The following is a 13,179-nucleotide window of genomic DNA, read 5'->3' on the forward strand; positions in this document are numbered from 1 at the left end:
TCTCTCTCTTTCTCTCCCTGTCTCTCTCTTTCTCTCCCTGTCTCTCTCTCTCTCTCTCTCTCCCCTGTCTCTCTCTCTCTCTCTCCCTCCCTGTCTCTCTCTTTTCTCTCTCCCTCCCCTGTCTCTCTCTCTTCTCTCCCTCCCGTCTCTCTCTCTTTCTCTCCGTCTCTCTCTTCTTTCTCTCTCCCTGTCTCTCTCTCTCTCTTTCTCTCCCTGTCTCTCTCTCTCTCTTTCTCTCCCTGTCTCTCTCTTTCTCTCCCTGTCTCTCTCTTTCTCTCCATGTCTCTCCCTTTCTCTCTCTCTCTCTTTCTCTCCCTGTCTCTCTCTTTCTCTCCCCTGTCTCTCTCTCTTTCTCTCCCTGTCTCTCTCTTTCTCTCCCTGTCTCTCTCTTTCTCTCCCTGTCTCTCTCTTTCTCTCCCTGTCTCTCTCTTTCTCTCCCTGTCTCTCTCTTTCTCTCCCTGTCTCTCTCTTTCTCTCCCTGTCTCTCTCTTTCTCTCTCCTCCCTGTCTCTCTCTTTCTTCTCCCTCCCCGTCTCTCTCTCTCTCTCCTCCCCGTCTCTCTCTCTTTCTCTCCCGTCTCTCTCTCTTTCTCTCCCCTGTCTCTCTCTCTCTTTCTCTCCCCGTCTCTCTCTCTCTTTCTCTCCCCGTCTCTCTCTCTCTTTCTCTCCCCGTCTCTCTCTCTCTTTCTCTCCCCGCCGCTCTCTCTCTTTCTCCCCCTGTCTCGCGCTCTCTCTTTCTCTCTCCCTCCCTGTCTCTCTCTTTCTCTCTCCCTCCCCGTCTCTCTCTCTCTCTCCCTCCCCGTCTCTCTCTCTTTCTCTCCCGTCTCTCTCTCTTTCTCTCCCGTCTCTCTCTCTCTTTCTCTCCCCCGTCTCTCTCTCTCTTTCTCTCCCGTCTCTCTCTCTCTCTCTCTCCGTCTCTCTCTTCTCTTTCTCTCCCCGTCTCTCTCTCTCTTTCTCTCCCCGTCTCTCTCTCTCTTTCTCTCCCCGCCGCTCTCTCTCTTTCTCCCCCTGTCTCGCGCTCTCTCTTTCTCCCCCTGTCTCGCGCTCTCTCTTTCTCCCCCTGTCTCTCTCCAGTCGACTGATGAGCATGAGACCGAGACGGGGATGAAATCGAAGGAAGCAAGGAAGTACATCTTCAACTGTTTGGATGACATGGCGCACGTAAGTCTTGTTCCACAGGATGTGGGACACCTTCAGCTGTTCTAACCAGACTGTGGTTGATGAGTTCTACTCAGAAGCCCAGATTTGGCTGGAGCAAGAGGATGACATGGGCCTGAGATCTGAAAGAGAGAGGTGTCTTGACCTCAGCTGTTTGACCCAGGCTGAGAACATACAAAGTTATCTGATGCTATAAACTTATTTTTACATTCTAGTCATAAAAAAGTTATGTTCAGCACCCAACACTTAGTTGTTTGAGGTAAAGTCTGGTGAACCACAGCTGGAAATTCCCTGATATGAGATCATGGTTGAACATTCTGCTGATGTTTTTTGAGCTGGGGGGCAATTACGTAGAGGCGGGGGGTGACGTGAGGCGGGGGAGTGGCGAGAGGCGGGGGGTGACGTAGAGGCGGGGATGGGATGACGTAGAGGCGGGGGGGGGATGACGCGTAGAGGCGGGGGGGATGACGTAGAGCGGGGTGACGAGAGGCGGGGGAGAGTGACGTAGAGGCGGGGGGGACGTGAGCGGAGAGGCGGAGGCGGGGGATGACGTAGAGGCGGGGGGGGATGACGTAGAGGCGGGGGGAGATGACGTAGAGGCGGGGGGATGACGTAGAGGCGGGGGGGATGACGTAGAGGCGGGGGGGTGACGTAGAGGCGGGGGGTGACGTGAGGCGGGGGGGGTGACGTAGAGGCGGGGGGCGACGTGAGATGTGTAGAGGGGGGATGACGTGGAGACGGGGGATGGCGACGTAGAGACGGGGGATGGCGACGTAGAGACGGGGGGATGACGACGTAGATGTGTAGAGACGGTGGATGTAGAATGCTGTAGATATGAAAAATGCCTCATCGTTCCACTTATCACAATGGTTGGTTTGATGTTTTCACATTTGATAAACTTCTGCAAAATGTCTGGTATTTTTCATTTAGGAAAGGATTATTCCAGCATAGTGACTGTTTATACTGTTTGTCCCTTAACCAAGTCTCCCTTGACTTGTAAAGCTGGTTTAAAACTTCCTGAGGCCCAGATGAAATGGACACAAACACTGGGAAAGATAACAGATGACCCTGACCTGCCTCTCTCCCAGGTCAACTTGGTGATGAATCTGAAGGTAGTGACCTGTTGGCAGAGAAGGTGGACCGAAGAGAGTTTGTAGGCCTGCTGAAGAGGATGTTGTGGATCGATGCGGAGAAGAGGATCGCTCCCACTGGAGGCGCCAGCCACCTCTTTATGTCCATGCAACACCTGCTCGACTTCCCCATAGCAACCAGTGAGTTTCCCCACTGTCTTTCAGGCGGGTTGACCTTTTCGTAGAGAAGAGACATGATGAAACATTTAGTTATTTGTAAAAAGGAGGACAAGCATAAAGAATAGCTGGGGCCTGCTGTACTGTGATGAAAATAACTCCAACCCTCCTTTCCTCTCCATCAGTGTCAAATCGTGTTTCCACATCATGGACGTTACCCGCTCTCGTCCGGTCCTTACGACACGCTCAACCGGAACAAAGCCCTTCATCAGACCGGTGACCACCACCACCACCAGTTAACCTGACCGGGCCCTTCAGCAAGATGGCCACCATTCACAACCAAGTAAGTAGCTTCACCACATCAATACAGTAGCTCGTCACATGGAGGAAACATTTCCGTTTATATGAATAGACGGCTATATGACAATGTACCACTGCTAGAGCTGTTAGACTTCATATTAGATTTGAATGGAGACAGTTTTATCAGACAAGTCTTCATTTGAGAAACAGCTAGACCAAGGCGTGTTTTCCCTGACCCAGACCTCAGATGGTCGGAGTGGATGACATGGGGCTTTATCGCTTTTCTGGAAATACATGTCCATCTTTGTCAATACATTAGAAGTCCATTCTCATATCAACTGTTGGTACAATGTGAAGGTGATGGCGTCTGAACCTCATATACCACAAGCCCAATTGAATCAAGTTGATATGGACACATCCTTCATTCTAGTGCATTTGTGTTCAGTATTTACCCCTGGGGGGACACAGAATGGGTGGTCTCTAGGAAAGCCTTGTGTGTGTAAAACACATCCGCTCTGATGTAGGTGAACTTTGATTGGTTCCAGTTCCAGGAAGTATTTGGTGGGAAAATGCACCAGATCTCCCAGTATTCACCTCTCAGAATGCTGTGTTTGACTGTCATGTGTAATGGGGATTTCCTGTTCTGTGTCTACTTTTTTATTGGACTTTCCAGACCTTTGATCATGTTGGATTCAGCCCTGCTCTAATTCCCTGGATTCAATATTGCAGGCCGGGTACAAGAGGTCAGAGCAGTGACCTCTGAAACCACATGCTCCTGCTCTGTTCTTTGTTTATTCATAAAGTGTCGGAGAAGGACTGCTGATCTTGGATCAGTTTTGCCTTTTAAATGATTTAATAATATGATTATATGGACAGATCCTAGATCTGTACTCTTACTCTATTCTTGGTGCATACGGTACTGCTGTTTGGCTCAGACTCCAGACAGGCAGGTCGCCATCTACTGGGGATGTGAGGCTAATGTGGATTATATGTTGGAATCTGTCAGACTTATTACATTAGGAGGTTTTTAATTATGGAGAGTCAAAGTTCTGGTATTTTTTTCCTTATTTTTCTTCTCAGAAACACTTTCTTTATGAAAATAGTTATTGAGGCACAATTCCTTATGTTGTGCTGATGAAATCCCCTGTTGATAGACTGTCTGTGTTGATCGAACCCATTAGTTTCTGTAGTATGTCCGGGGGCTCATGTCTCTGTGTTGATCTAACCCATTAGTTTCTGTAGTAGATGTCCGGGGGCTCATGTCTCTGTGTTGATCTAACCCATTAGTTTCTGTAGTAGATGTCCGGGGGCTCATGTCTCTGTGTTGATCTAACCCATTAGTTTCTGTAGTAGATGTCCGGGGGCTCATGTCTCTGTGTTGATCTAACCCATTAGTTTCTGTAGTACATGTCCGGGGCTCATGTCTCTGTGTTGATCTAACCCATTAGTGTCTGTAGTAGATGTCCGGGGCTCATGTCTCTGTGTTGATCTAACCCATTAGTGTCTGTAGTAGATGTCCGGGGGCTCATGTCTCTGTGTTGATCTAACCCATTAGTTTCTGTAGTAGATGTCCGGGGCTCATGTCTCTGTGTTGATCTAACCCATTAGTTTCTGTAGTAGATGTCCGGGGGGCTCATGTCTCTGTGTTGATCTAACCCATTAGTGTCTGTAGTAGATGTCCGGGGGCTCATGTCTCTGTGTTGATCTAACCCATTAGTTTCTGTAGTAGATGTCCGGGGGCTCATGTCTCTGTGTTGATCTAACCCATTAGTGTCTGTAGTAGATGTCCGGGGGCTCATGTCTCTGTGTTGATCTAACCCATTAGTTTCTGTAGTAGATGTCCGGGGGCTCATGTCTCTGTGTTGATCTAACCCATTAGTTTCTGTAGTAGATGTCCGGGGGCTCATGTCTCTGTGTTGATCTAACCCATTAGTGTCTGTAGTAGATGTCCGGGGGCTCATGTCTCTGTGTTGATCTAACCCATTAGTTTCTGTAGTACATGTCCGGGGGCTCATGTCTCTGTGTTGATCTAACCCATTAGTGTCTGTAGTAGATGTCCGGGGCTCATGTCTCTGTGTTGATCTAACCCATTAGTTTCTGTAGTAGATGTCCGGGGGGCTCATGTCTCTGTGTTGATCTAACCCATTAGTGTCTGTAGTAGATGTCCGGGGCTCATGTCTCTGTGTTGATCTAACCCATTAGTTTCTGTAGTAGATGTCCGGGGCTCATGTCTCTGTGTTGATCTAACCCATTAGTTTCTGTAGTAGATGTCCGGGGGCTCATGTCTCTGTGTTGATCTAACCCATTAGTGTCTGTAGTAGATGTCCGGGGGCTCATGTCTCTGTGTTGATCTAACCCATTAGTGTCTGTAGTAGATGTCCGGGGGCTCATGTCTCTGTGTTGATCTAACCCATTAGTGTCTGTAGTAGATGTCCGGGGCTCATGTCTCTGTGTTGATCTAACCCATTAGTGTCTGTAGTAGATGTCCGGGGCTCATGTCTCTGTGTTGATCTAACCCATTAGTTTCTGTAGTAGATGTCCGGGGCTCATGTCTCTGTGTTGATCTAACCCATTAGTGTCTGTAGTAGATGTCCGGGGGCTCATGTCTCTGTGTTGATCTAACCCATTAGTTTCTGTAGTAGATGTCCGGGGGCTCATGTCTCTGTGTTGATCTAACCCATTAGTGTCTGTAGTAGATGTCCGGGGGCTCATGTCTCTGTGTTGATCTAACCCATTAGTGTCTGTAGTAGATGTCCGGGGGCTCATGTCTCTGTGTTGATCTAACCCATTAGTTTCTGTAGTAGATGTCCGGGGGCTCATGTCTCTGTGTTGATCTAACCCATTAGTTTCTGTAGTAGATGTCCGGGGGCTCATGTCTCTGTGTTGATCTAACCCATTAGTGTCTGTAGTAGATGTCCGGGGGCTCATGTCTCTGTGTTGATCTAACCCATTAGTTTCTGTAGTAGATGTCCGGGGGCTCATGTCTCTGTCTTGTCTTCAGGCTTTAGCCCCCTCTGCCCCCTCAGTGATGCACCCTGGGATACCGCTCCAAACAGGAAATGGCCAGTTTGGCTGCAGCGACTCATTTCAACAGGCACTCATCCTGTGCCCCCCAACGATGCAGGGTATGACTTCTTAATCTTCTCCTCCTTCTCCCCCCTTCTCTCTTTCTCCTCCCCCCTCCTCTCTTCTCTCTTTCTCCTCCCCCTCTAACTTCTCTCTTTTTCTGTAGTAGATCCCCTCCTTCTCTCCCCCTCCTCTCTTGTCTCCTCCTCAGTCTTCTCCTTTCTCCTCCCCTCCTCTCTCTCTCTTTCTCCTCCCCCTCCTCTCTTCTCTCTTTCTCCTCCCCCTCATTCTCTTCACTCTCCTCTCCTCCCCGTCCCTCCTCTCTTCTTCTCTTCTTTCTCCTCTCTTCTCCCCCTCTTCTCTCTTTCTCCTCCCCCCTCCTCTCTTCTCTCTTTCTCCTCGTCCCTCCTCTCTTCTCTCTTTCTCCTCGTCCCTCCTCTCTTCTCTCTTTCTCCTCCTCCCCCCTCTCTTCTCTCTTTCTCCCCCTCTTCTCTCTTTCTCCCCCTCTTTCTCCTCCCCCTTCCTCTCTTCTCTCTTTCTCCCCCTCCTCTCTCTCTCTTTCTCTCCTTCCCTCCTCTCTTCTCCTCTCTTCTCCTCCCTCCCCCTCCTCTCTTCTCTCTTTCTCCCCCTCTCTTCTCTCTCTTCTCTCCCCTCTTCTCTCTTTCTCCCCTCCCCTTTCCTCTCTTCTCTCTTTCTCCCCCTCCTTCCCTTTCTCTCCTCTCTTCTCTCTTTCTCCCCCCTCCTCTCTTCTCTCTTTCTCCCCCTCCTCTCTTCTCTCTTTCTCCTCCTCCTCTTCTCTCTTTCTCCTCTCCTCTCTTCTCTCTTTCTCCTCTCCTCCTTTCTCCCCCTCTCTTCTCTCTTTCTCCCCCTCTCCTCTTTCTCTCTTTCTCCCCCTCTCTTCTCTCTTTCTCCCCCTCTCCTCTCTTCTCTCTTTCTCCTCCCTTCTCTCTCTTCTCTCCCCCCCTCTCTTTCCCTCCTCTTTCCATCCACCTCTATAGCAAAATCTACTGACTTGGACTTACTGTGGAACACATGTTTCCCTTTCCGGTCCTCCAGGAATCCCCACTAACACGGCCAAGCCTCAGGGCTTCTCCGTACGCATGGAGACTGCTGTGCCTCTGGTCACCCAAGCTCCCTCCATCCAGCCCCTACAGATCAGACCTGGGCTCATCACACAGGTAACGAGAAGAGGGGGGAGCGGGAGAGAGTCTATAGTATTCGGGCTCGCTGTGATTGAGTGATTCAGACCAACAGAGAAACTGACAGTGAAGGAGAATCAGCAAGACACAGCCTGGATGCATTTGTGCTGGGGATGTTTTGAATGTATTCAACTGAAATGTTGAATTTCAGTTGAATACATTCAACTTAACCCAACCCCTCTGAATCAGAGATGTGTGAGGGCTGCCTTAATCGTCATCCATGTCTCCGGCACCCGGGGAACAGTGGGTTAACTGCCTTGCTCAGGGGCAGAACTACAGATTTTTACCTTGTCACCTCGGGATTCGATCCAGCAATCTTTCAGTTACTGGCCTAACGCTCTAACCACTAGGCTACCTGCCCCTTTATACCACGGAATGAATAAGTTTAGATAGCTATAGAAACCATGGAAACGGTGTTCCTCTCCCCTTGCAGCAGACCTGGTCTAACCGCCCCCAGCAGATCCTGGTGCCCGCCTGGCAGCAGGTGACTTCAATGGCGCCCCACCAGCCACCATGGCGTCTGACACTGTGGCAGGCCCACAGAGACTGGGAGAATGGGGGTGAGTGCTGTCTGTCAGCTGTTGACTGTCTGTGCTCTTTAGCGACCGTCAGTAACTCATTCATTTTTTCTCCGTAGGGAGCCAATAGGGAAGCTCCAAATGAATTTTTTGAAACTGCATTGTCTGTCAGTCTGTTTTGTTGCTATGCTCTACCCTTGACAAGGACTTCTCTGAGAATATAGGACACAGTGTGATGGCTGTCTTGCAAACTGATGGAGAATGAGTCACATGCCTCTCCTTTGAAGCAGGCGAGTGAGATCAGTCAGTTAAGTCTCTAATATAGATAATAACCTTTGGCTCGTTACCCCGTATTGTCATTTGCAGGAAGGTGCGTCCCCATGGCAACCAATACAGCTCTATGATGCCCCACCACCATCAGCCGTTCTTAACCAACCAGATGACCATGTCTGCCCACCAGCCAATCAGCATAGGCATCGCACACGTGGTGTGGCCACAGCCCTCTGCAAACAAGAGAAACAAGCCCTGCTTTAACAGGTAAACACACACACACACACACACACACACACACACACACACACACACACACACACACACACACACACACACACACACACACACACACACACACACACACACACACACACACACACACACACACATCTGATCATTAAAAAAACCTTCCTGTCATTTATTTCTCCCTAGAGGCAGCAATTTCACCTACAACACCAACACCCAAAACTCAGCATGCCAGTCCCCAAAGATGGCCGACACCACGAGGAATGTCCCAGAGGATAGATTCCCAGAGGCGGGGCGAGCTGCACAGCTGGAACCTGAACCGGAGCAGGTGGAGGAGCCTCGCTGCTGTAAGGCAGGTTCAGACTCTGAGGAGCAGTCTGTCTCTTATAAGCAGCGGCAGGCCATGGTGATGTCTGATCTGGCCAGCCCCACTGTTACTGTCATTAGTATCAGCAGTGATGAGGAAGAGGAGGAGGAGGAAGAGAGAACACGGAGACACTCACTGGGGCAGTAAGTAACTATCAAGCTCCTTCACAATCAGTCTCTTCAAATATCCACCACAGTCCACAATCAGTCTCTTCAAATATCCACTACAGTCCACAATCAGTCTCTTCAAATATCCACTACAGTCCACAATCAGTCTCTTCAAATATCCACTACAGTCCACAATCAGTCTCTTCAAATATAATAATATAATAATAATAATATATGCCATTTAGCAGAATCAGTCTTTTATCCACTACAGTCCACTTACAGTCATGTGTGCATACATATCCACTTACAGTCCACAATCAGTCTCTTCAAATATCCACTACAGTCCACAATCAGTCTCTTCAAATATCCACTACAGTCCACAATCAGTCTCTTCAAATATCCACTACAGTCCACAATCAGTCTCTTCAAATATCCACTACAGTCCACAATCAGTCTCTTCAAATATCCACTACAGTCCACAATCAGTCTCTTCAAATATCCACTACAGTCCACAATCAGTCTCTTCAAATATCCACTACAGTCCACAATCAGTCTCTTCAAATATCCACTACAGTCCACAATCAGTCTCTTCAAATATCCACTACAGTCCACAATCAGTCTCTTCAAATATTGAAGTCACTTTTTCTTTCTCTTTCTGTTTCTCTTTCTCTCCCCCTTTCTGTTTCTCTTTCTCTCCCTCTTTCTGTTTCTCTTTCTCTCCCCCTTTCTGTTTCTCTTTCTCTCCCCCTTTCTGTTTCTCTTTCTCTCCCCCTTTCTGTTTCTCTTTCTCTTTCTGTTTCTCTTTCTCTTTCTGTTTCTCTTTCTCTCCCCCTTTCTGTTTCTCTTTCTCTCCCCCTTTCTGTTTCTCTTTCTCTCCCCCTTTCTGTTTCTCTTTCTCTCCCCCTTTCTGTTTCTCTTTCTCTCCCCCTTTCTGTTTCTCTTTCTCTCCCCCTTTCTGTTTCTCTTTCTCTCTCCCTTTCTGTTTCTCTTTCTCTCTCCTTTCTGTTTCTCTTTCTCTCCCTTTCTGTTTCTCTTTCTCTCCCCCTTTCTGTTTCTCTTTCTCTCCCCCTTTCTGTTTCTCTTTCTCTCCCCCTTTCTGTTTCTCTTTCTCTCTCCCTTTCTGTTTCTCTTTCTCTCTCCCTTTCTGTTTCTCTTTCTCTCCCCCTCCCTTTCTCTTTCTGTTTCTCTTTCTCTCTCCCCCTTTCTGTTTCTCTTTCTCTCCCCTTTCTGTTTCTCTTTCTCTCTCCCTTTCTGTTTCTCTTTCTCTTTCTGTTTCTCTTTCTCTCCCCTTTCTGTTTCTCTTTCTCTTTCTGTTTCTCTTTCTCTCCCCTTTCTGTTTCTCTTTCTCTCCCCCTTTCTGTTTCTCTTTCTCTCCCCTTTCTGTTTCTCTTTCTCTCCCCTTTCTGTTTCTCTTTCTCTCTCCTTTCTGTTTCTCTTTCTCTCTCCCTTTCTGTTTCTCTTTCTCTCTCCTTTCTGTTTCTCTTTCTCTCTCCCTTTCTGTTTCTCTTTCTCTCCCCCTTTCTGTTTCTCTTTCTCTCCCCCTTTCTGTTTCTCTTTCTCTTTTTCTGTTTCTCTTTCTCTCCCCCTCCCTTTCTGTTTCTGTTTCTTTCTCTCCCCCTTTCTGTTTCTCTTTCTCTCCCCCCCTTTCTGTTTCTCTTTCTCTCCCCCTCCCTTTCTCTTTCTCTCCCCCTTTCTGTTTCTCTTTCCCTCCCCCAGGTGTAAGGGCAGTGCTGAGTGTGAGGCGTGTCAGAGCACAGTGAGTATGGAGAGTATGTTCCCTCAGCAGTCCAGACAGCACCCTCAGCACCAGCTCCTCTGCCTCAGCCCAGTCCAGCACCTCACCCTGCAAACGCCCCAACAGGTATGACCCAATGACAACAGCCGCACACATACATGTTGGAACCTAACCTAAATGTTGCACCTACACCTGTCATACAGTGTGATTGCTCTTGTCTGTTACAGTATAGAATGTATACTCTCTATGTGATTGCTCTTGTCTGTTACAGTATAGAATGTATACTCTTTGTGTGTGATTGCTCTTGTCTGTTACAGTATAGAATGTATACTCTTTGTGTGTGATTGCTCTTGTCTGTTACAGTATAGAATGTATACTCTTTGTGTGTGATTGCTCTTGTGTGTGATTGCTCTTGTCTGTTACAGTATAGAATGTATACTCTTGTCTGTTACAGTGTGTGATTGCTCTTGTCTGTTACAGTATAGAATGTATAATCTCTGAGTGTGATTGCTCCGGTCTGTTACAGTATAGAATGTATACTCTCTATGTGTGATTGCTCTTGTCTGTTACAGTATATCAAATCAAATCAAATCAAATCAAATTTATTTATATAGCCCTTCGTACATCAGCTGATATCTCAAAGTGCTGTACAGAAACCCAGCCTAAAACCCCAAACAGCAAACAATGCAGGTGTAAAAGCACGGTGGCTAGGAAAAACTCCCTAGAAAGGCCAAAACCTAGGAAGAAACCTAGAGAGGAACCGGGCTATGTGGGGTGGCCAGTCCTCTTCTGGCTGTGCCGGGTAGAGATTATAACAGAACATGACCAAGATGTTCAAATGTTCATAAATGACCAGCATGGTCAAATAATAATAAGGCAGAACAGTTGAAACTGGAGCAGCAGCACAGTCAGATGGACTGGGGACAGCAAGGAGCCATCATGTCAGGTAGTCCTGGGGCACGGTCCTAGGGCTCAGGTCCTCCGAGAGAGAGAAAGAAAGAGAGAATTAGAGAGCATATGTGGGGTGGCCAGTCCTCTTCTGGCTGTGCCAGGTGGAGATTATAACAGAACGTGGCCAAGATGTTCAAATGTTCATAAATGACCAGCATGGTTGAATAATAGTAAGGCAGAACAGTTGAAACTGGAGCAGGAGCATGGCCAGGTGGACTGGGGACAGCAAGGAGTCCTCATGTCAGGTAGTCCTGGGACATGGTCCCTAGGGCCCAGGCCAGTTGAAACTGGAGCAGCAGCATGGCCAGGTGGACTGGGGACAGCAAGGAGTCATCATGTCAGGTAGTCCTGGGGCATGGTTCTAGGGCTCAGGTCCTCCGAGAGAGAGAAAGAAAGAGAGAAGGAGAGAATTAGAGAACGCACACTTAGATTTACACAGGACACCGAATAGGACAGGAGAAGTACTCCAGATAAACAAACTGACCCTAGCCCCCGACACATAAACTACTGCAGCATAAATACTGGAGGCTGAGACAGGAGGGGTCAGGAGACACTGTGGCCCCATCCGAGGACACCCCCGGACAGGGCCAAACAGGAAGGATATAACCCCACCCACTTTGCCCAAGCACAGCCCCCACACACCACTAGAGGGAAATCTTCAACCACCAACTTACCATCCTGAGACAAGGCCGAGTATAGCCCACAAAGATCTCCGACACGGTACAACCCAAGGGTGGGGGAACCCAGACAGGCCGACCACAACAGTGAATCAACCCACCCAGGTGACGCATCCCCCAGGGACGGCACGAGAGAGCCCCAGCAAGCCAGTGACTCAGCCCCGTAACAGGGTTAGAGGCAGAGAATCCCAGTGGAAAACGGGGAACCGGCCAGGCAGAGACAGCAAGGGCGGTTCGTTGCTCCAGAGCCTTTCCGTTCACCTTCCCACTCCTGGGCCAGACTACACTCAATCATATGACCCACTGAAGAGATGAGTCTTCAGTAAAGACTTAAAGGTTGAGACCGAGTTTGCGTCTCTGACATGGGTAGGCAGACCGTTCCATAAAAATGGAGCTCTATAGGAGAAAGCCCTGCCTCCAGCTGTTTGCTTAGAAATTCTAGGGACAATTAGGAGGCCTGCGTCTTGTGACCGTAGCGTACGTATAGGTATGTACGGCAGGACCAAATCAGAGAAGGTAGGTAGGAGCAAGCCCATGTAATGCTTTGTAGGTTAGCAGTAAAACCTTGAAATCAGCCCTTGCTTTGACAGGAAGCCAGTGTAGAGGCTAGCACTGGGTAATATGATCAAATTTTTGGTTCTAGTCAGGATTCTAGCAGCCGTATTTAGCACTAACTGAAGTTTATTTAGTGCTTTATCCGGGTAACCGGAAAATAGAGCATTGCAGTAGTCTAACCTAGAAGTGACAAAAGCATGGATTAATTTTTCTGCATCATTTTTGGACAGAAAGTTTCTGATTTTTGCAATGTTACGTAGATGGAAAAAGCTGTCCTCGAAATGGTCTTGATATGTTCTTCAAAAGAGAGATCAGGGTCAGAGTAGAGGTCCTTCACAGTTTTATTTGAGACGACTGTACAACCATTAAGATTAATTGTCAGATTCAACAGAAGATCTCTTTGTTTCTTGGGACCTAGAACAAGGCATCTCTGTTTTGTCCGAGTTAATGGCCAGAAAGTTTGCAGCCATCCACTTCCTTATGTCTGAAACACATGCTTCTGGCGAGGCAATTTGGTGCTTACCCATGTTTCATTGAAATGTACAGCTGTGTGTCATCCGCATAGCAGTGAAAGTTTACATTTATGTTTCGAATAACATCCCACAAAGGTAAAATATATAGTGAAAACAATAGTGGTCCTAAAACAGAACCTTGAGGAACACCGAAATGTACAGTTGATTTGTAGAGGACAAACCATTCCTTCACAGAGACAAACTGATATGCTGCGACAGATAAGACCTAAACCAGGCCAGAACATGTCCCGTGTAGACCAATTTGGGTTG

At 48.0% G+C, this 13,179-nt stretch overlaps 1 protein-coding gene across 3 annotated transcripts; it reads left to right on the forward strand.

The window, feature by feature from the left end:
* Window positions 1–2,674: 2,674 nt before the first annotated feature.
* LOC124030076 (homeodomain-interacting protein kinase 3-like) lies at window positions 2,675–10,494 on the forward strand. 3 transcript variants are annotated; one of them, XM_046341578.1, is made up of 6 exons: window positions 2,699–2,746; window positions 6,768–6,947; window positions 7,402–7,528; window positions 7,853–8,023; window positions 8,192–8,515; window positions 10,196–10,494. In XM_046341578.1, exons 3-6 carry the CDS (start codon window positions 7,482–7,484, stop codon window positions 10,344–10,346), a joined length of 693 nt encoding a protein of 230 aa, XP_046197534.1. In that variant the 5' UTR covers window positions 2,699–2,746; window positions 6,768–6,947; window positions 7,402–7,481; the 3' UTR covers window positions 10,347–10,494. The 3 variants fall into 3 exon arrangements, with proteins under 3 accessions (XP_046197535.1, XP_046197536.1, XP_046197534.1); XM_046341579.1 differs by lacking the exons at window positions 8,192–8,515; window positions 10,196–10,494 and adding an exon at window positions 5,705–5,828 and having other exon boundaries at window positions 2,675–2,746; window positions 6,826–6,947; window positions 7,853–8,017; XM_046341580.1 differs by lacking the exons at window positions 8,192–8,515; window positions 10,196–10,494 and adding an exon at window positions 5,705–5,828 and having other exon boundaries at window positions 2,675–2,746; window positions 6,826–6,947; window positions 7,405–7,528; window positions 7,853–8,017.
* Window positions 10,495–13,179: the final 2,685 nt, after the last annotated feature.

The sequence above is a fragment of the Oncorhynchus gorbuscha genome, unplaced genomic scaffold (assembly GCF_021184085.1).
Source record: "Oncorhynchus gorbuscha isolate QuinsamMale2020 ecotype Even-year unplaced genomic scaffold, OgorEven_v1.0 Un_scaffold_9170, whole genome shotgun sequence".
Taxonomy (NCBI): Eukaryota; Metazoa; Chordata; class Actinopteri; order Salmoniformes; family Salmonidae; genus Oncorhynchus; species Oncorhynchus gorbuscha.